Genomic DNA, 26,630 nt, shown 5'->3' with positions numbered 1-26,630 from the left:
GCCCTCCAGTTTTCTCATCTGTAAAATGGGAATAACTATAGTACCCATCTCCTGGACATGTTGATTGGGCTGAGAACTCTATGTAGCGTATCCTTTTACTGAACTGCAAAATTGTTGTATTGACTCTTAGTGTGTTAAGAATTGGAATAGAATAGAAATGTCAAAGTACACCACATGAAATTAAATCAAGCATTGCGTTTAATGAAACAATTTATGCACTCACATATACACATGTATGGATTATATTTTGTGTGTTGATGGGGTTGCATTTAAACCACAGATGATGCTGGATATGTAGCCCAGTGCCAAGAGTGTTTACCCAGCATGGGCAAGGACATGGGTTCAATCCCAGTAGGGGAAAACACCAAGATATTTTTTTAGATAAATGACTTAACTTTTTTCAGATTTGTAATCTCATCTCAAAATGATGTATTAATACTTACCTAATGTAATTAAATTGTTTGACATCCATTTGCTTACTAAGTGTAGCTGTTATTGCCTTGTTATTATTTTCATTATGCTAAGAGTTTGGGAAGTTTCATCAGCGTGCACAAAGAGAATGACTGGCTGTTCCTTCCTTCCTTTTTCTGCTTGGTTCATTAACATACACAGGCAGAGTCATTCTAAGTTTTGGGATCTGGGACACTGCGTTCAGCTACTTTCACCTTACAGAATGCTCTGGTGTCTCTGGCCCTTTTCCATCCTCAGTGCACACCCTGAAGTCTTTGCCTGTTGAGGTCTAAATGTCAGTAACCCTGGCCTGTACTGAGAGTGGACCCAGGAAGTGCCTGCTCTCCAGCAAGGGCTGTGCTGCACCAGACTGTGTCTGCCCGCTACAGAGCACCAGAGGTGGGTGTGTGTGGTGGCCAGTTCCCCAGTCTGAAGGACTTTGTCAGAACCCCTGAGTGAACCTCGTCAGCTTGCCACAACCCCCAACATTGCTTCCTTCACAGTATCACTGTCTTCTTCTCTTCCCAGGCATACTGTTGATTGACTGTCCTTTCTCCATTCCCTAACTTCACACCAAAATAACTGCCAGTGACTTGGTGATGTCTCCAGCCTCTCAGAGGGTCCTGCCTGTATCTCTGCACTCTGGGACAGTACTCGTGTGAGTGTGCAAGAGCTGTTTGCTTTCTGGAGTCTTTCTTCCTCCTTCGAGTAGTTTGAAAGTTTTCTGCAATTTAAGTTTTAGTCCCTTGTTGTTCTGAAGCCTGAGATTTCTGAAAGACTGATCCCTGAGTCATCTTTATTATCTGTAGATTAAAATTTTATTGCTGTTATTTAGCTTATTACTGACACGAGGAGACACAGTCTGTGTTTATTTCAGATAAACTCTGCTTTTTATTTTCTGACAAATGCAAATTTAACTATAGACCTACGTATTAACACCTCTACAACTGTTCCCAAGTAGTTCTGTTACAGATTTATTCTTAGAATATTTGGCTTAAAAGTTTACAGAACTGATTCATGAGCGTTAACAGGCATATTTGAAATGTAAATGATATTTATATTATAACTATGAAAAGATGAATTACCTCTTCACAGACTTGAGATAATCCATTTTTATTGTCTACGTCATTTGAGCATATCCATATGGTACCAGATAAGAATAGCAGCATGTTCAGTACAAGAATAACTATACCTAGAAAGACTTCGTGTGTTTTGTCTTGAATGAACAGTTCAAATTTAGAGGCACATTTTATTACACATGAGAGAATTTTAGCAGAACTCTTTATGTTTGGACTTCTATGTTATTAAAAGAATGAAAACAATAGTTATATTTTCTGTAACATCACAAGCTAATTAAATCAAAATGAGGTTTCTCTAATTACATGTATAGTCCTCCCATTCTCTCCACTCCCATTTTTATCTGATATTTAAAATAAAACTGAAACCAACAGCTGCCAGATTGGATTATCTGCTTTAGTATTTTAGTCTTTTCTCCCAAGAGCATACAGTCTAAGTTTAATGTGCAACCCGACATTCATTTTAGTGCCTGCTGTGTGAGTGTGTGTGAAGCAGTAGACCCGGCTTGGGGAATACTGAGAAGCCCACGCTAAGGTCCCAAGCACAAAGCACGCTCATTATCTGGCAGTCAGACAGGCAAAGCTCTGTGGGACCAGCACGATGCTCTGGCTGGGAAATACTAAATGTATCCCAATGCAAAAATCATTATTTTTAGAATCTGTATTTTTGGTTTGCTTGCTAGCATTGTTACTCATTGAATTTAATTCAAGGAAGTCTTATTATGGAGCACTCCAATCCACAGTCTGGGCTTACAGTTGGATGAAAAGATCAGCATAATCTCTGGCTCTATCAAGAGACAGATATTAACCAGAGTGATAAAATGAGTATCAGGACCCAGAAGTATTGAAGTGTTAATGAAATATGCTCTTATAACATGGAAATGTTGGTCCATGTTGTTTAAATTAAATACCATTACAACAGATGTTCAGGAGATGGAAGAGCCTTCACTCTGTACATTTTATTGTACAAATACAGTATTTGATAAGCTGTCCTTGCTCATCACGAGTCCACTGGTCAGTTAAATGAGCTCTTCCAATAATACTGGTAATGTGTTTATAGTTTTCTGGTTGATGCAGTGTAATTTTCAGAGTCTAGTTTATCACAGAAGGTCATGGAGGATTTGGGCTGCCTTTTCTCAGTTCATCTCTTAGGAATTCCATCAGTCTTTCCCCAACCTTTATGAAATCCCTAACTTCTCTTGTATTAGTTCATGAGGTTGTATCTGTCACTCGCCCTGTCACCTACTCAGAATGACTTCCTCACTTATCTTCTGAGATGAAAGCCCTCTAGACTGACCCAGGCCTCCCAGCTCAATGTCAGAATCCCTCTGCCGCCCTCCAGCACAACTCAGCACTCTTTTCCAAGTCCGGGCACTTTCCATTGGTTCATATCCATATTTTACCAATTAGATAGAGTGTGGCCGTGCCTCAGTGCACAGTGTGCCTTCAGAACTTTGGCATATTGTGGATGTCTGACTGATGTCATGAGGACAGTCCCTGGATGGATAAAGGAATGCTGATGATTTTCCATTTTCTCTATCAAAAATATAAAAGAAGTGGAAATGAGATCTAAAGTACTAAGTTTATTTTTTACTATATCACAGTGTAAATAATATTTTTAAGAGTAGAATATATTTTTGAGAGAAAGAAAGCTTCTGTCCAAGCGAGAGACAGAAGGGGTCCCAAGCAGGTTGCCAAGGACTCTGTCTTTTCCAGGGACTTTTATAGAGCAAAATTATGGGGCGAGACGGGTTCAAAGTGGGGAAAACTGGGAATTCACAAGGCAGATGGGCATAAAGTGGGACACAACTATAGTTAGCCAATAAGATTAATAGTTATGGTACAACTGATTAAATTGGGGACAAATGGGGAAGCAAGACACATAAGAAAGCAGACATTCTTAAGGAGTAGTGACTGCTCCTTAGGGGGATGAGATGGTGATTCCTGACTTCCTCAGGGTGATAGGGATAAAGTATCAGTCCTTAGGATGTGGATGCATTGGTTTGGTCTTTTGTCTTAAGGCCTGGCCCCATAGCAGGAGGTGTCTGTCTCTCCACAGTTGCAAGGTATCTGGGCTTCTACACTGGCTCCTTGAGAACCTAGACCTGTCTCACTGCCTATAATATTTCTAGCTCAGCCACCTGCAACAATCCCCCTCTGAAGAAGTAACCCAACTTCTATGAGGGGGTAATAGGTGATAACTGATCTAGCTTTTCAAGCTGAAGGAGGGTCCTAGTAGTTGAACGGCAGTCAAAAGTACTTCTGCAGAGATCCTGTGTAGAGGCCTTTAATAGACACCACGCATTTTCATCTTGGGTAGGCACACAGCTTTAAGTATGGAGGAGACAGAGCCAAACAAGCAGTTAAGTATGTATGGGCCAAAGAATAAAATCAATAAGACAATTATGAGTATAGTTAACAAAGACTTGTACCAAGAAGAACCAGAGTTGATTCTTACAAGGAATTTTAGAATCTGACATTCATTTGTTATCTAATATCTTGAATAACTACTGAGATTTTGGCAGAAGAATCAGGAATGTATATACAACATTTAGTTTTTACAACTGCACAAGTGCCCTTGTGCTGCTGTCAGAACCTCTAGTGGCATCCGATTTTGAAGGACAGCCTGTAATAAAAGATCATCTATCTCCTTATAATGTTTTATAGGAGATCTATTGGCTGTTAGGTAATTGCTTTTTTCCATATGGCTGCGTGAATAGGAAAGCATACTTAGAATCAGTATAAATATTGACCTTTTGCCCCTTGATGAGTTGTGAGGCTCTAGTCAGAGCTATGGGCATCTGCTAGCTAGATGCAAGTGAGGAGCTTTTAAGAGTATGACATAAAGTTATCATTGTATATCTTGCCTTTTTTTTCTTCCATGAAGGAGATGCCATCACAGAAGAGGGTTAATTCTGTGTCAGTAAGCGGGGTGTCTAATTTTTCTGGCTGCATATGTATGAAGAATTACCTGTTCACAGTTACGTTTATCAACCTCAATTTTTTCTTGTTCTGGCAAGAAGGTGGCGGGAAGAACATGCCTTTAGTTGAATGGCTGGTCCTTCTAGAAGTAGAGCTGGTATTTTAAGATGCCAGTTGTCAGACAGCCATAGACTCCCCTTGGAAGAAAGGAGTCCTGCCATGTGGTGAGATGTGTATACGATGAGATCTTTGCCTAAAGTCAGCTTGGTTACCTCTGGCAATGAGAGCTACAGTCACCACAACTCTCAAGCAACTGTCCCTTAGCTGCAGTGTCTGATTCCTGGCTCAGACACCCTATAGGCTGTTGAGCAGGTCCTGGATCTTAAGTAAGCACTCCCAAAGCCATGCCTGGCCTCTTAGCTACATATAAATTGAAATGGTGTCCAGTGGGTAGGCTCCGGGTGGGGGCACTCAGAAGTGCTCTTTAAGCTTCTGGAATGTGGCTTGGGATTCAGGTTCCCAGCATAAAATATGGGTATCTGCCTTTTGGACCTTTTTTATATATTGATAGAGGGATCTTGTAATTTCCCATATCTTGGTATCCAAAGGCGGCAAAAGCCAGTAGTTCCTAGGAATCCCCTCAGCTGTTTTAGAGTTTTGAGCTGTAGGAAGGAGAGAATGGGTTTAATTTATTTTTTCCCTAGCCATCACATCCTTTTGGATCTGATGAGGCCTAAATATTTTACCTCAAGACTGCAAAGTTGTGCCTTCGATTTAGAAACCTTAGAACTTCCGTCTGCTAGAAAGTTTAGCAGAGCACAAGTGCCTTGGCTACAGAGCTCTTCTGAGGGACCACATCACAGATGTATGTCATCTACATATTGCAAGATTGTGACTTGGGAAAACTCAAAACATGCCAAGTCATGGGAAAGCACATGTCCAAAAAGATGTGGACTATTTATCGCTGAACCCGCGGGGGAGCACAGTCCATGTCAGTAGAGATGCTTGGTCCCATGGATTTTCAAAAGCAAAAAGAAACTGAGAATCTGTATGTAAAGGAATACAAAAGAAGGCATCTTTTAAATCTAATACTGAAAACAACTGGCATCCTCTGAGATCTGAGAAAGCAGAGTGTATGGATAGGGTACCACTGGGTCAATGAGTATTTCTGCCTTATTTATCAATCTAAGGTCCTGTACAACTGGGTCCATTCCCACTGAGTTTCTGAATTCCCAAGATTGGAGTATTGCATGGACTATTACAGGCTCAAGTAAACCTTGTTCTCTTAGATTATCGATCATAGGTATTAATCCTTTCTTAAATTCAGGTCTTACAGGATACTGTCTCTGATGAGGAGAAATAGTAGAGTCTCTGACATGTGTCTGTATTGGGGCAGCTCTTATTGCCCTACCTATTCTACCTTTAGTTGCCTATACTTCAGGATTTATTTCTGTCTCCACAAGGAGAAGGCAGCACACCTGACCTGGGAGCATATATGTCACATTATTTAAACATGATAAAATATCCCTTTCTAAGAGGGGAACTGGACTTTCAGGCATAATCAAAATTGAATGTGTAAAAAGAAAACCATCCTAGCTGTAGCCTAAGGGTAGTGAAACATAATGAATTACCACCTCGCCAGTGACTCCTTTCACTGAGGTGTGGTAACTAGAAGGAAGGCCAGGATTGGAAAGAAGGACCGAGAGGCTTGCACCAGTATCCAGCAGTAGGCTGGTTTCTTTCCCCTCTATAGTCACGATTACCTGGGCTCCTCTGTGGAGATGACAGTCCAACCAGAGGGAGAAGGCAGCGAGTGTCCTGGGGCCCTTCAGTCCTGCTGGACCAACTGATAAGATGGGTCTGAACCCTGGGGCCTTGGCCTCAGAGGGCAGTCCGACCTCCAGTGGTCACCTTTGCAGTCAGGGCATGGCCCAGGTGGCTTCTGAGTGTAGTCCCTCTTAAGGTGACCTGGCTTATGGCAGTGATAGCAGCACTGTGTTGTCTTCAAATTCTTTGAGCCCCAAGAATCAGACTTAGGGTCTGTTTCTCTTAATGCTGCAACTAAAGCAGCTATTTTTTCTTGGTCTCTTTGTTTTTTCTCTTTGACCTCCGTCTCATCACAGTTATAAAATACTGAAGAGACAGCTTTTACTAAAGTTATCAAGTGAACTATCTGGAGCAAAGGCTATCTTTTATAGCTTTTTTTCTAATGTCTGGAGTTGACTGAGTAATAAACATGGCTTTAAGCAAAATCTGTCCCTCTTTGAATCAGGATCTATGGACATACATTTCATTATTGCCTCTGATAAGGTTCTCAGAAAAAAGGTTTTCATGATGAAAACCTTTTTTCTGAGAAATAGCTGACAATTTAAAATAGTTAGAAGGCTTGGTTTTTGTCCTTCTTAGACCTTCAAGAATACACACTTGAAAATGTCTCCTCTTCCAATCTGTTATACTGTTGGAAGTCCACTTGGGGTCTTGGGTAAGAACTGCGTGTGCCCCAGTGGGAAATGGTGGTTTCCCTGGCTGTCTGTCTTCTGGCCATCTAAAAGTAACAATATGATAATTATCTCCAAAGGCAATAGCAGCTTGTAATGTTGCCTCTCTCTTACTAGAAGTCAATGTTTGATTTAAGAGGAACATTATATCTTTCCAGCCTAGCTCCTAGGTCTGAGTAAATCCTCTAAAAACATCAATGTACCTGTCAGGGTCATCTGAAATTTCTCCCACTTCTAGCGTAATTTCTTTTAAGTCACTGAGAGAAAGAGACCTAAGAGTGGGAGTGGTCTCATAAGGATTATAATTATACCTGGAGCATAGATAAGAATTATCTTTTAATGCACAGAGAAATTTGACATACTGTAGTTCTAACTACTTTTTTCTTACAATACGATTTTAATTGTAAAAGAACATCATAATTAATACTTCCCTCCATATTCCATTTGGCTGTAGGGGTAGGTAGGCCACATGCTTGTGCAGAGAAATACCAGCTGCCTCTTTTTCCACATGGAAGGGTCAGACATCTCTAGTGCTGAATAATGCATTCCAGAGGAGCAAGGGGCTTTGGCATTGTGCTGCCCATGTCTGCAATGTAAAAGCAAGGCATAAGTCTGAAACCTCTTTTGTACCCGGGCATTGAACTCAGGACCTTTCACTGAGCTATGAATGATATTGAACTATCTCATTATGCAAAAAAGGAAATAAAATAAGGCATCCTTTCTTATTTCTATTTGCTAAGTTTCCCTAGGCCTCCCTGGGTTGACTCTGCTCCAGGGCAGGTGGATGCCACCTGGAGAGAATGGAAGCTAGATTGGCCAGCCTATCCACCCTCGGCTGGCATACAATCCTATCTTAGCCCGATAGCTCATGGACTTTGTTTCTATAAGGAATGATTAAAGAAGGAAGCATAACTTTGCAATAAACTACTACTTTGTTTACTGAAAAAAAAGCATACATTAAAAGGTGAGTTGGAAGTAGAATGCTTCTCGGATTGTAAAGCAACTCTCCTCTAGAGATAGGTAAAACAATTGACTGGAGGAGCTTTGCCCATGTACTGGGCAGACAGTCTCCAGACATTTGTCTCCCACTTAATTACCTAGGTAACTTCCCTAGTAACAGGATAAGGCTATACTGTATTAAAATTAACATCTTTAAAGCTCACAGGTTAAATTTATAAATTGTCATCTAGCAATCACATTTTATCAGCTAGTAAAGGCACAGAAAAGGAAAAGGCTATTTACTCTTAATTAACATATGTAAGGCACAAGCTGCTCTATATGTATAAATGCTTTACTGTTGTAAACTACCTCAGTCTAATCTCTGAAAGGGAGTAGTCTAAGTGATCTGAAAAATGCACTGAAAAGTTTAGAAATAAGGATGATAGAAAAGTGGAGATTTTCAGTGGTCATGAGTGAATGTCCACTGAGGAACTTTTGGGTGTCCACCAGAGAGTTGCCCTGGCCAGGAACCCTCAGTTCTCAGTTTCTATTGGCTCAGATAATCAGAGATTAATCTCCAGAAAGCAATCCAGCTGTCTATCTGGTCAACATTCCATTGACTCCGTTGGCCAGTGGCTTCAATGGGGATTCACCAAACAGATGCTAGGGTACCTGTCCTCCGCTTTTGAGGGTAGCAGCTGCTATAAGAGCGATTAATTAGTTGGCAGAGTAACCACTGTTTGTCAAAATTCTGTAAAGAATAGTTAAAAGCCTGAACAAGATCATTACCTACTGCTCAATAAAGGTTTTAAAGTCTATAACCTCAGAGGTTAGAGAGCCTCCTTATTCTAATGTGTTTAGGTCCCATGTGTGCTGGTTTTGAGGATAGCTTCTTCCGCTGTCACATGGAAGCTGGTTCTCCCCACTGGTGCCTCAGGTTTAATCTCCAAAGGAGATTTGCCCAGAAAACTAAGCCGGGACATGGCTCTTATGTGTGTTCTCCTGCAAGGGCACAGTTCCGATTAATGTCTCATCCAACCCAGAGACTGGGTATGTGTCCTTTATCTAAGATGACTTTCCTGTCTTTGGCGTTAGCAAACACTTATTGTCTATGGGCTCTTAACTGAGGAGGAAAAGGTTTGAATAATTATTTTTCTAATTTCACATGCCTCTATAAGGAAAGTGCAAAGTGGGAAATGAGTAGAGGTAAAGTCAAAGAAAGGAAACTGAAGCAGAGCAGGCTTGACATTTCCTCTAGAGTATAAAGGAGGGTCAGAGCCAGTCTGTTTCAGTGAAACCTGTCCTTCAAGTCTTTAAGACCAACCACCAGCCTAGTGCTGTTTTAATGGTGGAAGGAGTCCCAGTTTTTATTGTAGGCATGTATATTTTCTAAGTCTGAGCTAGATTTCCACTTAAGAGAACCATTTTACAGAAGTTTACATTAAAGCCTATCAGAGGTGTTCTAATATTTTCTCTAGTGCTATTGTCTAAATACAGTGAAGCAAGGCATACCAGTAACTTTAGCAACTAGTTTAAATTTAACTTGTACAAGAACAAAATAATAATAAAATATACCCTTAAAGAAATATCATAACTTTATAAATTTCCCATGTTTTAACTTACATTATTTTAATAAAACTATATGAGACTAAGTAATTAAAAATAATGGGCAAATAGCAGGCAATTATTACAAGTAGTTATAAACAACTCGCAAAGACAAAGCAAAACTTGAAGCATAAAAATTGGTTACCTAAATGAGTTCCAGTCCAGAGTCTATGAAGCAAAAGCAAACTCTCACCTCCGTCCAGTGATCTTGGTGGAAGACCTACCTCCAAATGATACAGGGGACTGAAACTCCCAACCTTCTCAGTCTGTGAGTTCATGTTCTCTAAAATCAAAGAATGAATTTTAGAAACAATGGAGTTAAGAGTAGAATATATTTATTGAGAGAAAGAAAGCTTCTGTCTAAGAGAGGGACAGAAGTGGTCCCAAGCAGGTTGCCTGTAAAAAATGTTTTAAGTCCAGAATAAAGTTCTGGAAAGAATCAGAGAATAACTGTAGATTCAATTCCATACAAAATATTTATGTAGAAATATCTGACAAGGTGTTTAGATATAATATTCCTTCCTGTGAGCCCAAGTTCAGCCCATATTCCAGCTTTTACTCTTGAGAATCTGTTATCCCTGCTGTTTCCAGTTAAGACCTTGTACTAAGGGAATGGAGTATATATGAATGTATATATGTACTCTCACTCACATTCATTACAAAAACTTGTTTATATACTCTATATTATAAAGAAACTTTATTTCAGACTCTGACAATGCCAGCATGTTTTCACAATCTCAGAAATGCATATCAAACTGCTATAGATAAATAGATCATTTCTTTATAAGAAAAAGGAAGTCAGTATTATATGATATTCAATTATTATGCAAAATTAAGGATATCAAGACTCACAGAATAATCAAGTGCATTTTATAATAACATTTTGTGTCTTGGAGCATTATTTTTCATATCAGCAAGAATACTGAAAGGAACATATTGTGTACAACGTGTAGGTTCAGCGTAGGATCTTCTGCACTAAAACTTTGTGATGATATTGGTTAATTGCTATATTTCAGACACCTTTCTAACCTTCTTTTTAGTGGGTGTAAAAGAGTTTATTTGTAAGAAATATTTCTACTGACAGAATTTTATCTTTTTCTCCTGGAATCTCAACAGCAATTCCCATGTTAGAGGCATCCCCAGAACACTTCTCAAAGGATTTCCACCCACACTCTGAATATCTAACAGGGCCTGACCCATTTTTTTCTCTTATTAATGTAGCAGTATACTCATCGTGGGAGAGAAATAGAATAAGAACTAGTCTAAGCTTAGAATTTTAAAAATGTTTCTACTTGTGTGCAAGGAATTGAAGTGGAAACCAAAATTAGCCTTTATTCCTTTTGCCCTTAATAATAATCTAAATTTCTCATATTAAAAAATCACACCTGATTTAATGAATATGGCTTTTAAAACTTAAATGTATATTTTTGTTCTCAAATGAAATGAATATAAATGCCAAATGTGGCATTTATAAACCCAGAGTCCTCCTATATACCTGATTTTTAAGACTCAGAGTGTTTGCTCATAAATGACATATATACTAATAATTAAATGATGATGAATGCTAAGTAAGTCCATGCATTTGCCTGGAATTTGGCCATAAACATTTGTTCCATGAGATGTCATCATATAGCATCTGAGTAGGTCTCCAAAGAGAGAAGGGAACCTTAACTTGCTCCAGATAGGGTCTCTGTCCATTAGGACAGAAAACCATTTCAAGACTTGTCCATCCACAGGCACAGGTAGATTATTGGGCAGAGTGAAAAAGTCAAAGAATAAAGGAATGAGACCTCAGTGAAAAGCTCTGAGGGGACACAGTTCTGAGGAAGAGGATCAGAACGGTCCCCTAACAAAAGAACAAGACCGTCTGTAAAGGATCCAGGTTGGGTTGAGTTTGCTGGGTCATTAGCTCAGTCCTGGTTTTGAAAGAAGGCTTCAGCAGAAGTCCTGTTTCTTATCACTTAATGGAGCCTGTGTGAGATGATTGTTTTCCTTAGGGAAGTCTCTGTTGTGCAGTCTTTTCTAGAATCATAAGTGACAGTGATCAGAGACCTCTGGGACCCTCTGATAGTTGAATGATTCTGTAAAGATCTTACTTTGGCAGCCTCTGTTTTGAAGGGAGGTGAGATGAGTGGTATAAATTTAGGGTCATTCAGCCTTGTGTTACAGCTGTTAGTCAGACACACCTGATGATCAGCATGCCCAATGCCAAGATGAGTAGAGATTTCGCCCCAGTTTTGTGGTAACAGAGGAGATGGACACAAAATGAACTTCGGGCTTTGTTCTGCTTTTAGTGCCCATGGGACATCTGTATGTCCGAGTCACTGTTTTACCAAAAACAGATTTTAAGTCTCTGCCTCAGAAGAAAACACACACCATGCTTTTAATACGTAATAGTTTAAAAACCCAGGATTGTACTGTGCCCCCCACCTCGCCTCGGTGGGGAGAATCTTCTGTTTGTGGCAAGAAGAATATTCTTTAACTGCCATGAAATTACATATTATATTTTATAAGAATTTCAGAGTAGCAATTCTGTGTAGATGTCTTTGATATCAATTAGAAAATAAAACTAGCTGTAAGAATACCTCAAATTTTTATTAAAACTCACCAATTTCATTTATTGATCATTACATTGAGTACATGGAATGTAAGATTAGCATTCTTTTCCCAGTTTTTGAGGGATAGACACAGATTCATGGTCCTAAAGCAAACTTTGTCTTCCTGGACTTAACACTTTGCACTTGTGTGTGAGTACTTAGTGTTCTGTAGCTTTCTCCTAGAAAAACCCTGCCTTTTAGGCAGTTCATCCATGCTGAATATTGACATCTGTTTTTTGGTTTGTTTGGTTTTTTTGGTGCTGGGGATCGAACTCATGACCTCACACTTGCCAGGCAGAAGCTTACTCTTCTGAGCTAAATTCCTGGCCCCTTGACATCTGTTTTTAACTTCTAGGACTTTCAACTCGGTCTTCCTTATCCATTTTCTTTAAAATTAGTATCTAAGGGATTTTAAGAATATGGGAAACCTAGGTAACAGAGGAAAGGAAAAAGGAGATAATCACATCCCAGGGACAGTCAGAGAAGTATAAGATGACAAGAATTTGGATGAGAGTTTAGATGCTAGAAAACCTTATTAATTGGCTGATGTGCCAAATTTAGAACAAGAAAACCAAATGGCATGATTTAGCAAGATTTGATTGTCAGATAAAGAACGATGTCTTTTATAAAGACTCATCATATTTCTCAAAATAAATGAAATACTCTGGAAATATTTTTTGAAATACTGTGCTACATGTAGAAGAAAAGCTAACTTGTTCCTTTATGTAAGACATATTTATCAAATGCCTCCTGTGTTCAGGCACTTTTCTTGGTGTACTGGAATCGTCCCTGGAGAAGTCAGAGCTCTGCCCATGGGAGGAAGACTGCCGTGAGTTCAAGGCCAGCCTGGGCTACATAGTGAGACTCTGTCTCAACAACAGCCTCCCGCAGCTTTTAGAGTAGGCAGCACCGCGTTGCTGTGGCCGCAGTCGCCCTGCAGGGCTGCAGCTCTTCAAGGTGTGTGGAGGAAGCTGCCGGCCCTGGCGTGGTGCAGTGGCTCAGATCTCTCTGGGGCCCCAGCCCTGTCCGCAGTGGACACGCAGTGTGACTCTCCTGCTGCAGCAGCAGTTGAGAAGCACCCCATATACCGGAGAGTGAGCAGAGGTGTCTCTCTCCTGACTTCTGTCACCGAGTGCCCTTTCGTTTTTCTCGGTGATTCAACAAAATGCGATTTTTAAATAAAATGGTATTTAGGGATTTCAGCTATTTACTTTGAAAGCAATGCATTCCATTTTTCTCCCTTTCTGTCAGTTTCAGCATTCAAATTCCTATGCAAAGACATCAGTAGTAGGCTTTACCTCAAATTAAAACCAGCACTGCAGGCTCTCCAAACCCCAGCTCTGCTGGCCATCAGGAAGAAGCTGATGCTAACTGTGCATGTTCTAGCCCAGTTCACTCCATCCACTCCTGACAAGTTGCTTGCATAATAGTACTCCCCAGGGAAGTATCACATCCCAGGAATGAATGTGGCTTATTTACCTGTAGCTTTAAGGCCAGCAGCTGTGCCGCCCGGGCTTCCTCCTTGCGCATCCATCCTTCCTGTGCGGGCTGAGCCCACTGGGCCAGAGCTTCTCGCCTCTTCCTCAGCATGCTTCCTACTGGCCTTCATCCGCCGGCCTTCTGCAGGTTGCCTCCCTGCGCTTGGGTCTTTGCACAAGCCCTATATCCATTACCTGTGGATTCTGGGGAGTTGTTCTAGCCCTCTGGAGCTCCTCTGAACATTTTAACTTTTGAGGGGCACATAGTGTTATTTGACACCTGTTTTGCACAACCAAATGACTGTTTACATTAGATCCTGTGCTATTTCTCTCAAGGACAGCCTGTCTCTAGAGTTGGGCTGTCAGTGGTTTCTTTTTAAAAGCTCATGTACATAATCACTGTGGGACAGTGAGTGAGAGTGCTGGTGTTCCATCTGACGCCAGGGTTTGGAGAGTTTGGGCATCCAGCTCACACAGAAGTGGTTGACAATAAAATAATCATTCTTCTTTCAATTACTACATTTTTAAGTGGTTATTCTAAGATATAAGTAGTTACCAAGGTATTTTGCCTTACCTGCCCAATTGACAGATATTTATTTTGGCTTGAAGCTTGTGAGAAAATTTCTGAGACACTAAGGATACTGTTAAACAAGCAAGTTCCATGTCTTACACCATTGTTAGGGCTGAGTGATTAGCTCTAAATTTATACAACCCATCTCACCTCCCTTCGAAACAGAGGATGCCAAAATGAACTGAGACGGGCAGAGGTACACATCGTATATACTTTATTGGCACACAAAATGCTTTCCTAGTGGTATCTTGCACACATGCCCTCTTCCTTTTCTTGTAAACCAGGACTTTTCATTAATGACACCAAAAACATGTTAAGTAGTTTTACATGTCTTTTCCTTAACATTATATTATCAGCATTTCAAGTCTTCCATGAACTTGATTTTTAATGGCCATTATGTGAATCTATGGTAAAAGTGCACCATAGTTTACCTATATATGTCAACTGCAATTATTAAATCTAGATAGTTTCCATCTTGCATTTATAAAAGTAATTTTGGTGAACATCTTTATGTGTAAACATTGATTAGTGTTGCTGATTACGCTCCCTTGTATTTTTAAAGATTAAATATTAAAGGTAATGATCTTTCTATAATTTTATAATTGTATAAAATATACATGTATATACACATACACATATTTAAGAGTCTACCAATTAACTTATCTGCTTACAGAAAATAAAAATGACTCAAGCTATTTACTAAATCTGTACATCTTCCTTTAAGTACTTCTTTAACTCTATCCTCCAAACTTTGTTAAATTTTGTTTTTACTTTTATACAGAGTAAAACATTTTTTGCTTTCTTTTTTGATTCATCATTGACTCAGGAGTTACTTAGAAATTAGTTTAGTTTTCCATATTTGATTATTTTGTAGAAAGGTTTATGCTATTCATTTCTATGTTAATCTATTATGGCCAAAAACGTTATATGATTTGGATTCTTTTAAGAATATTAAGATTTCTATTATAGCTCAACAATTGAATTATTTTGCTGTTATTGAATGAATTATTTTATAAATACTAGTTATATCAATTGGCTGAGTGTGTTATTCAAGTCATATATGTTATTTTATATCTTGCTGATCAATTAGTGAAATAGAGATATCTAAATATTTAGGATTTATTTGGTTTTTTTTTTAATTCTGTGCCTTTTGTGTTATATATTTTGAAGCTTCATTATGTGAAAAAATTGAAAACTGTTATGTTAAAGATAAGATAAGCTTATCTTTATTCACTATAATCCTGGTTTAATATTATAAAATTTTCTTTTTTCAGTACTAATATAGCCAGCCCTTCTGTCTTTTTGTTATAAATGTTAATAAGATATATTTTCCGCCTTGTTTCACTTTTGACCTATTTTTGTATTTATGTCTAGTGTTGGTTACCTGCTATATAACAAATAGTCAGATGCTTATTTTTTCTTTTATTTCTTTCTGTCTGTTTTTGGTACTAGGGATCAAACTTACAACCCTGCCCTTGCCATACAGGCACTGTGCAGCTGAGCTACATCCCCAGCCCTGCAATTTCACTAGATTATCTAGGCCATGTACGTTTAATGTGCTTTGAATACATTCAAATTAAATCTTCCATTTTTGTTGTTTTTCTTTTTATTGATCCCATCTTTGCATCTTACCTTATTTTTCTTTTTCTTTGGAACTAAGATTATTTTTGTGTATGATTACATTTTCTCCTTTGTGGCTTACTGGTTATTACTCTTTATTTCTTACATGTAGGGGTTACTTTAAAGTTTATAGTGTACATTTTAATTTATGATAGTCTACATTGAAGTAACATTACTTTATAGTCTAAAACTTTTACCACTATATTTCCTATTATATATTGTTATGTATTTTACATAAACCCAAAATACATTATGTTTTTCTATAGTAGGCTTTCAAAAGAGTTTTAAAGTGAGAAAACAAACCTTGTAGATTTACCCTCATACTCAGCATATCTGGTGTTATTTATCCCTGCACAGGTGTGGGTTTCTGTCTGGTGGAACATGTCTCTCCACCGACATTATTTCTGGTAAGAAGGATTTTGTTATTTTATATCTGTTTTTCTTTTTCTATATACTTTTAAGGTTTTCTCCTTATCACTTATTTTAAGCCATATGATTATAAATAATTGAGTCTTGGTGGGGTTTCTGTCTCCCATATGAGCTTTGTGAGCTTATAGACTTCAGTTGTAATTTCTTCAAATATATTTTCTGCCCTCCTTTCCTTCAAGTTCTCTAATAGTGATTATTTGACATTGTCCTACTGTTCACCAATGTCTTATTTATTTTTGGCCTTTATTTCCCATATATATATTCTATTTCAAATATTTTTATTGTTACGTTAAATTCACTATTTTTTCTTATTTTCTGGTTTTAGTTCATCTTATCTAGGATATTTTTCATCTCCAGCATTGCAATTGTCACCTTTAGAAATCTGATCTAACAGCTCACATTTTTGGTTGAAATAGTCACTGTTTTCTTTACTTTCTTGTACATATGCTGTAATACTTTGGAGGCTTCGTTGTAAAGCACTTTTAGGGAGGAGCAGTGCCGCCTCTAGTCTGAGCTCACTTTGTTCCAGCTCTGATTTTCCATCTGAAGAAGGTACAGGATTTTCTCCTGTGGCCACGGGGAAATGACCAGCTCCCAGTAAATGCATGACGGCTGGGTCTTGTCTGTCTGCTCCTTCTGAGAAGCCATCTCTCAGCCTTCACTTGGCTCTTGAAGTCATGAAGTTAGCAGTTCTCAACCCAGTCACCGCAGTACACACTTAAACTTCACTTAAGACGATGGTGGTTATTCTACCTCATCCCTTTTGGCATTTTTCTAAAGCTGAATTACCTTTCTTTTTACTCAAGCCAGTGCTATTGCATATAGGGAAATACATCGTCTCCTAAACAATGCTTTATCTTCTGTGATGGGAAACTATATGCCTCTTAAACCTGAGTATCTCTTTGTTGCTTAGCACATTAGGAGTGTTTATTGGTGGTTAAATCATTTCTTCATTAAATAGGCAACACTCTCCACTGCACACATTAGGTGGTATAATTTCATTTTCTTCCACTCTTACAACAATAATGTAGTGTTATGTTACGCTAATTTGATATATCAAGAGATGCCTTAGAAATTACCTTCCTGTGTTAAAAATAATACCTCTCCTACATTGTTTCATTCGTTTGTGTCTCAGAAAAGTAAGGGAAGAGGAGCCTAACTATGTAACTTTCTGGCCGATTCAGCAAAATTATTTATTAAAATGTTAAAGCAAACCTGTGCTAGTTGGCTCTCTTTGTCCAGGAAAATGGCCTTCACTTTTGTTTCTCACCTGCTAGAGAAAGCTTCTCCCCTCCTGTTGTCACTGACCTCTGACTTGTCAGTAACACCCAGAACCTTGTTATTTCTGCATTACTGATGAAATGTATGGGGTCAGGCACCTTGTCAGTTTCTGCTCTTCACATCCCTCTCCCACATGCATTGTTTGTGACTAGAGATATATGAGACGGGTTTCACAGATTTCCACAGGTATTTTGGGGAAATAGGGATTCCCAAATCAGCACTATCAGATCTGTGTTTTCCTTTCTTTCAAGCAACTAATAAAATACATCTTCTTTTCAGAGCTTCTGTGGCTTTCCAACTTCCCGTTTGCCTCTCAGTGGTGCAGGTCCTGGTGGTCTGGGTAACTGAAGTAGTTGAGTAGCAGTGTAAGAGTGGCAGGATTACTTCCTGCCCTTGCCACTCGTGTTTTCAGCTCCCTGCCATAAATGCTGTTCTCAAGGAGAGTACTGACTGGGAATTATCTGCCTTGACTCTCATCTCCTCTTACTAAATTGTAAGCTTCCTAGTTGACCAGAATTTTGCTTCACTCTTCATAAATAAACCCACTCAGTGGTTAATTTTATAATTAATAAAGCCCCTAGGTTTGGGTTGGCTAAGACTTTTAAGGAGCTCGAAACTCCTAAGTATATCAAAGATTAGTTTTATCCTTGGCTAGAACCTCAGGTTTTTCATATAAATGAATCTTTACTACAGGGTTCTGAGATTCCCATGCTATGCAGAAGTAACCTTTTTTCTTGTCTTTTCTTCTCTTTTATCTTTCTGCTTCCTTTTCCTTCCCCTCCCCCTCTGCTTTCCTCCCTCTTTCCCTTCCTTTCTATCCCTAGGTAATAATTTACAAAGTTCTCAATGTTTCCCATATAATAGGTATCCGGTGCTCCAGAAATCATCATTAGAACTATCACTATCCAGTGTTCACAGTGAATTTTACTCTACACCGTCTTCCTTATGTTCCTTGGCTTCTGTAACTCCAGTAACATTTCCTTCTTTCCCACCTTAGTCATGCATGCACATTGACCATTCTCTTCCCTCGCTCCCTGTATCTTTCTTTCTCCTCCCCCTAGATATGGGATCTGAACTCAGGCCTCATGCACGAAGTGGCTCATTTATAAAGTGCGCCTCTCCTCGTTAAGTGCTGTATGTCTGCCTCTTCTTCCTTCTACAACAGTTTGCTCTAGAAATTTCCCTTCCTTGCATTATCAAGTCTTCCCATTCTGTGGGATCCCCTTGGTCAGTAAATAATCTTCCTTAATGTCAGAATGTCACCGTCCTCTTTGACCTTACATCCCTTTACTGCCTCACTGCAGTTTGACACAATCATCCATATTCATTCCCTTCATGCCTTCACTTCCCACCCACTCCTCGAAGTGTTGCAGACAGGAAAACACTTTCTAAGCCACACAAACTCGATTTTTGTTAAAATACAGACTTTGGGGGCCCTACATTATGAGAACATACATTATGCATTATTTGGAGCCCAAAGCCAAAATATTTTCTTCATACAAATGTGAAGTCTAAAGGGTCAATGAAACCTTAAGTTCCTGATATTTTTATTTTCATGCTAGAAAACTGAGCTGTAGTCAGTTTTAATTAACTTAGGCCTGCAGTTTTTCTAACCCAATAAATAAACACTTACCAAAACAGAACTGATCAGGTAATGGGTAAATTTTACATATTGCCACCCCTAACTACAATAACTTATCCACTTTCGAGAGGAGTACACCCTTGACAGCTCAAATCTTAATATTTCTGACATGTCTTCTAGAAGCAGGAGTGAAACTGTTTGACTGTTACAATTAGGTATATTTCCTCCTTAACCTGAGCCGATAAAGCGGTTTAAGAAGCCTGCTCTCCTGCACCAGCAATCTTCTGATTGTGAAGCTTGAAGGCGTGTGTCCTACTGTGACTGGAAGCCCGCATTTTGTTTCTGAGTTTCCTCACCCATTGCTTCCTACAGTCCCAGTGAGTGCAGTAGAGTGCGGCTCCCACCCGCAGGGACACGGCCCAGGGACCAAGCATACCCTGGAGAGCACCTCACCGTGCATGCACACATTACTACAATAGAGGTTAGCTTATAAATTGGGCACAGTAATAGATGAGAAGCAGTGACTAATAATGACACAGAACAATTAAAACAGTATGCTGTGAAGTGACTCCATAAATGTGAATCTGTCTGTCTCTTAAAATACCTCACTGAATTCCACTCTCCTCCTTTGTGGTAAGGTGAGATGGTGTGTGTGTGTGTGATAAGAACTGAGATGAATGACACAGGCATTGTTGAAAGCTGTTGCTTCGTAACTAAAGGAAGCACTTTACAGTTTCCCTTTGCCATATCCAGATGCCCAGATCACTACTCTTTTGCTTTCTGTTGCTTAAGCATTGCAACACTCTTGACAGTTGATCTGGTAACTAGGTGGCCGCCAAGCTGCTGCAGGCGGGTAGGGTATGAAGTGTGGAAGTACTGGATAGAAGTGATCTACCTTCTAGGATGGAGAGGGACAGACTGTGCAAGATTTCCTCAAAACTTATACATTGTTAATTTCTGGAATTTTCCATTTACATTTTAGGCAGCAGTTGATCATGGATAACAGAAATGCGGGAAAGTAAAACCACAGAACGAGTGCTGCTGGAAGAGCCCATGAAATAAATACCAGACTAGCAGTCTACATTCCTCAGACTGTCCAGGGATGTGCAGTGCATGAGCCTACCAAAAACAGGGCATCTGGTCCTTCTTATTAGCGCCGTCTGAGGGAGGACAGAGTTCCTCCAGGGACATGGCATCTCCTTAGATACACCTTCCTGTCTCAGAGTGTGGGCTCATGAGGAGGAGTGAGTGGACAGACACTTAGATAGGTTGGAGATAGGCATAGACAGATGGACGGAGAGCTCCTACGTGAGAGTGCACACACATACTGGGAGATACCAGTAATGGCTCTTCCACCCTCCGTGTCACTGAGAAAGGCTGCACTCTTTTGTTTGTCCTGTGCATTGCAGTCACTGATGTCGATTTGTAGACAGATACCTACTTGTCTTTTACAATGTGCTCTGAACTGCAGTGTGTGTGCCTGAGCTTCATAGAATGCGGTACCATGTGGTCTTCCTGTCCTCTGAAAATGATTAGTAACTATCCGAACCTGATCATTAAGATGGGAAGAGGTGCAGATTCACTTTCTGTGAGACAGGACTTAAAGGATTCTGTCGACTTCTGCCAGGTTACACAGTCATGAGAACTGTGTTCTCTGGGGCTGGGTTTGTTGCTGTGCCTTTGCCTCTCAGACTGAAATAATGTTGATGAGACCCAAACCCAAAATACAGTTGTAGGGAAAATGTGGTTGGATAGACTAACTTCATGGACGAAGTCAGATGTTACAGCTTCCTAAAAACTTCACCGCGGTGAGTCACACGGACTTGCTTTTCTCTTTGTTTCCTGACCCACAAGAGCGGCTTGCATTGTGTCCCGCACGCGCATGGTTCTTCGCAGATTTGGAACTTCCCTGCTCACCAAAGGCAGTGTGCGCCACATAGGTAGGAGCCCCTGTGGCTGGGGAAGCTTCCTGATGCCCAGCACAGCGGTTAACTTCGGGTGCGTGAGCCTCGAGCTGGGGCAGCTGTGTATGAGTGCATGGCCGCTGTATTAGGGTCAGGCCTGGAAGGATTTGTAAAGTGAGCCGTTTGCGAGCCATCCCCTCCCTGAAATCTCGCTGCTCTAATAACCCGAAAGCATTTTGCTAAGATTATTTCCAAAAGACGAAAAATATTTCCAAAAGATGAGAAATATAAAATAAAAAGCGGCCTTTATTCTGAGAACATGGAGAGAGATGACCGGCACCCCCACCGCTGGTGTCTGGCGATCCCTCCGGCGGACACGTGGCATGGGGGTATGTAAATAGCCTTGGTTTGGGGTGGAACCTAAGGCTGGGCATTAGGGGTACACAGGTAGCCCATTGGTCCTAGGTTTGGCGCCATATGTAAATTTCCAGGGGCGGGAAGATGGCGTCACAGGTAACTTCCTAGGGGCAGGGGAGATGGGGCTTCCTGCTTCCGGTTGTGGCTTTCCTGGCTATAGTGTCCTATCTGGGCCAAAACCCTGTCACATTTCACATAGGTCTCCTTCTCAGCACAGGTGGAATGTTTCTAGTCCAGAGATCCAAACTGGTCACCCTGTGCCTCCCTTGCTCCCTCTCTATGTAATCTGATCCATCAAAGTCCCTGGCCTCTGTCTCTGCCCTGTAAGCACGTGGGCTGTACCCCCCAGGCAGGGGCACCCCAGCCTGAGTGTCATCCCCGCCTGGACCGGTGCAGTGGCCCCATACCCAGGCCTCCTGATGCTTCATCCATTCTCAGTGGTATACCACCTGGGGTCCTCCTAGCATGTGTCAGCTCATCCGCTCCTCGGTTCAGACCTCCGGCTGTTATATCCCACAGGTAATGAAGAGTTTACACAGGCTTCCGAGCCCTGCCCTGTCCACCTCCTCACTGCTTCCCTGCCCTGGGTCCCCTTGCTGCTGTCACCCGGTGACCTTGCTCTTACCTTTCATCATCAGGCAGCCTGGACCAAGGCCTTTGTGCCTCCAAGTTTTGTGGGAGCCTTCTCCCTCTCCCTGGCCTTTACCTACACTTTGATCTCCCTAGGCCCCCAGCCTCCCCTTTGGAGTGGTCGTGTTGGCGCTTCTCCTTTGACTCTGGCCTACTTTGCATTACTTCGTATTTTTAAATATTGGGTTTTTTTTTTTTTTATTAAACTGTACTATTTACTTCTTTCTAATACTTATTAGCATCCCCCAGCCCATTAGACTCTCAGCTCTGTCCAGACAGCCTTCTACCTTGTTGCTGAGAAGTCAGTAGCTAGAGCAGTCCTGGCCCTTGCCTGGTGGTAGAGACCCCTTATGTTCCTGCCAGCGCCCTCTCCAGTCTTGCCGGCCAGGAAGTGAGACTCCAGGGACCCAATGGCCGCTGTGGGAATCTCCTAAGCCGGGTGCTTGGGTTTGTGGGCCTGAGTCTCCACCCTCTTCTGCTTGCCTATACAGTCTGTCAAAATCAAGGGGTAGAGTAATAGATACTTATGGATGGACATTTAGGTTATTTTATAGTTAAAATACTTTTATGTAAATGTCTACACGGGAGAATAAAATATTTTCTACTTTTATTTGCAGTAATAATGTAACAATACTATAGTTTAAATGCTTTCTCACACAAAAGTTGCTGTTTCATGGTAAATGAAATAGGTATCTATTGCCTGATTTTAATACTAAATAAATATTCTTGCTGGAATACCTAGTTTTGTTTTTCACCTTCCCCTACACAAATATATCCTCTGTGCAATCAAGCAAGACACTGGCATAGAGAAACTGCTTGAGCATTCTGTTTGACTGAGTGTGTGAGCCTTACATGATCTCTTTTGTACCCTTTTAAGAATGAAACTGACGCCTGCCAATTCATTATTAAATGTAACATGCAGTTAGAGCATGCCCTTTAGGCATTTTCAACTTACAAATTTAAGTCTATTTCTAGGGTAAGATGACACAATTTATGTTTTGATTGTAAATGTCTATATTTTTATGTCAATATCTGTTCTAAAAATGGCTGATATTCCTATATGATCTAACATAATAGCATTCTGTAGACATATCATTCCTTACCGTCCTATATCCCCAGTTTGGTCATCATTATTACTATTATTATACTGGTGGAGAGAGATTTAGCAGTGTAAGAACCCTTTTTCTTTGGGCTATTTGAATATTTTGATTTGGCACAATGCTAGCAGTCAGTGGTATACCACTTTAGGACAAGACAGAGGAAAATGCAGTGATTTCATGTGATACTTAAGAAGCTGGGTATCCTTCCCACCAGATACTATTTTGGTATAATCTATCACCTTTGTTAATGTTTTATTTGATATAAATCATATCGTATCAGGTTGCATAGTGACAATATGGTTCACCAGGCATTCTATTTTTATAACTTTATTTAAAACTGATGTGTAACATGCTGTACCTGAAACCCCAAGCGAGCCTGTTACTGGAGTGAAACAAAGTTTTGACGTCAGAGTAGCTATTTATTCTACTGAAAACCATTAGCAATGCATTACCCTTTGGCACTGCTGTTTTTTGCAGAAACATGGTTAAAGTTTTATGACTGATTTTGACCAATTTTTCTCCCCCTTAGAACCAAAGAATTATACATAATACACAAATATATATGCTGTGTACACGTGTAACATGAATATACTTTATACCTTGATTATAATGGATTTCAGTGTCTGTATTTATATTTTTTTGTCATTGTACATTGAGCCTTTCCTTTCAGGCAGCTGAGTATTACAGTTTTTTCTTATTAACGTCAAGCCTGATTCGCATTTTGTACAAGGGAACAAGCCGTGTGTTACTGCTGTTGTCTGTGATGTGAATGTGGAGGTGGACCAGCTGCCCAGCACCACCATGTCCTTTGGTTCTTGCTGGTGCCATGTTTTAAAAGGACCCCGCAGCACTGTGTTTCTTTGTCGTTAGCGGTGGAGCCTCTTGCAGTGCTGGGGGCAGTGCTGCTTTGTGCAGATGCGGAATAATCAGTCACGGACAGGTTTCCCTCCTACCTCTCTGTGCTGTCCCTCCCCAGTGCACCCCAGAGGCCCTGAAATGGTGCCATGCATCCAGGTGAGGAGCGCCAGCCCCCAGGCTCCTGCTCACATGCTGATCTCAGCCAGAGCATCTCAAATTGGAGCTGATGGGACTGCTTTTGGAATCAAGTGGAGGAAAATATTTCAGATTTTTATCTAGTCACTTAATGCTTTTAAAATCTTGCATAAAACATTGCCAGGCCTATGTTTGCAAATAACTTGATTATGTCAGCTAAAGAAGTAACCTGAATTTAAGGGGATGAAATTCTTCTGAATTCTAATGTAACCCTTTAAATAGTAATATTATTATTTTAATGCATTGTCTACTGAGGAATTTTCACATATTGAATTGATTGTTTTCTCTTAAGAAATCCAAATTCATGTATCATTTTTAAGTAAGACAACATCTGACATCTGTATTTTTTCTATTTCAACATTTTATCAATCTACATTTAGTTGACAAAACTGTATGAATTTCTCCTGTACATGTTATTTTGAATATGTGTACAATGTAGAGTGACCAGCTGAAGCTAACGAACATTACATGTAAGTAGGGGAACACAGTATAGGTAATCTTTCAGCATGTTACAATTTTTCTGCTGTATCTCTTCCTCTTGAAAAGATATCCTGCGTCGTCTTTTGAGACAGTGTGGAAAGTGAGATTCACCTCCAGAAGTAGTATTTCTTACAGAGCATCATAGTATATAGTCGTTAGTTAACAGGAAAGGTACTGAAGACACGGCAGCTGTAGTTAGAAAGTCATTCTGTTACTACCCATGATAGTAGACCCATGATTCCAGTATTCCATGGCCTGCCGTGTAAAGAAGTTGTAGTCAAAACTGCCTCCAGATTGTTTTTGTAAGGGTCAAATGAAGCGAAACAAACAGAGAGCGCTTAACTCAATGCTGCCACACAGTGATAACTTGGTGGCTATTGTTTGTGCTTTAGGCTTGGTCACTCTTTATCAACAGGTGGCACCATGTGGCATGTGTGTAATAATAGCACAGGCTTTAGGGCAGATTGCTGGGGTTAGTACCCCAGCTCAAGTACTTACTGGCAGTATAATCTTCAAGAGATCTCTTTACCCTTCTTCAGTAGTTTCCCTGCTTGTGGAATGAATTGAGTCTCTTCCCTAAGTAATTTTAAAGATCACATGCTTTAATACAACAAAAATGCTTAAAACAGGACCTAGCACATGATACATATTTAGCAAATATTAGCTTCTTACTAGTATCCCAAAATCATGAAATGTGGACTTCTTCCTATTTTAGACACTAGTTTTAGTCCAGTTCTGATTCTGTACTTAGAAATGACTGTTTGTGTCTAGATGTTCCCCCAAAGCCTCATTTGGTCATAGGGCTTTTCAGAGGTGGCTGAAATCTAGAGTGTATGATAGTGGGATTAAGGATGTGCATGCTACCCCTGCCCTAGGGCAGAGAGCCTGCATACAGTACAAGGGACAGAAAGAGCTTTGTCTTTCCTCCTCCCCTTGCTTCTTTTGTTGTTTCCTACTGCCATGAGCTGTTTTTCCCCAAGCCTTGGAGCCAGCTGATGATGGACTGGAACCTCCATAACCTGTAAGCTAAATAACCATTTCACCCTTTAGCTTTGAGTGTTATTTTATTTCAGCGATGAGAAACATAACTAAGACACTAGAGAAATGATTTGGGCAAAGTCGCATGGATTTTTGGACTTTGTTACAGTCAGCTCAGAGAGCCTATAAATGACCTTTCAATAAGTGTTGATTGTAAAGCCTAGCTGTCCCCAGCTTTGTGTGCTCATAGGCAGAGCATGTGGAAGGTGGTTCTTCGTGAAGCGCTATTGCTGACTTGCCCTTAGGAAGTGTGGCTTGGTAGAAAGAGGCTGATCACTGGGGCTGTGCCTGCGAGGGGGATATCTCCTTTCACCATGCCCCGCTGTCATGTTATCTTGCATTGAGGCCAGCTAGCAATAGACTAAAACTGAGCCAGAATAAACCTTTCATTCTTTAAGAATTCATTTTAGTACTTAAATTTACTTTAATGCTTGTTGCAAAATCACATTATTTCATATTGTATTGCTATCTTTTAAAGTTGGGACATGTGGTCCCTTTAGGAAAACCTGTTGTGCCAGGAGGCAGCTAACCTGGTTTGTTCTAATTTAACACGGGGGTGTAGACTGTTTCTGTTCTCCAGTTTGCCGTCAGGAGTAGGATTTCTGTGTCATAAAACTTGCAGGGACCTTGCCATCATCATCCGTAACGTGGGTGCTAGGTCCCCTCTGTCCCCCAAGACGATGCTAAAGCTAGAGCACCGAAGAGCCTTCGTCTCCTAGTGTGTCTTCTACCTTTCTCAAAACTGACTATGAAGCTCCAGAGGGCCTGTATTGATAAGCTGTTGGATCAGTCTTACCACAGGGTGTAAGCGCTGGCCCTGAGTAAACCCCGCAGTGCTAGTCCTTGTAGTACTTTGACATTCTGGTATGGAATTCACTTGGCCTTACCACTAACTGCTCTGTGACCTCAAGTGGTTGTTTTACACCTTCATTACCAAATATTTATTAAGCACTTTTCTCT

General features: G+C 40.3%; 1 protein-coding gene across 4 annotated transcripts in view; it reads left to right on the top strand.

Annotated features, from left to right (window-relative positions):
- The window catches only part of Mettl15 (methyltransferase 15, mitochondrial 12S rRNA N4-cytidine), a 143,548-nt gene that overhangs the window by 70,164 nt on the left and 46,754 nt on the right, over positions 1–26,630 (top strand). The window contains exons 4-5 of one of the 4 annotated variants that reach the window (XR_010049890.1): positions 709–849; positions 979–1,108. The exons of 1 other annotated variant lie outside the window; for it this stretch is intronic. Coding sequence is in view for 1 of the 3 variants with exons in the window: in XM_063256755.1 (XP_063112825.1) it covers positions 709–736 (28 nt within the window). In the remaining 2 variants the exon portion in view is untranslated. Of the gene's footprint in view, positions 1–708; positions 874–978; positions 1,109–26,630 lie in introns of those variants that run through there. 2 more of the 4 variants (XR_010049891.1, XM_063256755.1) reach the window with 2 other exon arrangements.

Source organism: Cavia porcellus, unplaced genomic scaffold (assembly GCF_034190915.1).
Source record: "Cavia porcellus strain 051 isolate PalLab524CR breed Dunkin Hartley unplaced genomic scaffold, mCavPor4.1 scaffold_9, whole genome shotgun sequence".
Taxonomy (NCBI): domain Eukaryota; kingdom Metazoa; phylum Chordata; class Mammalia; order Rodentia; family Caviidae; genus Cavia; species Cavia porcellus.
The sequence above is the reverse complement of the archived record's forward strand: the minus strand, read 5'-3'. Positions and strand labels throughout refer to the sequence as shown.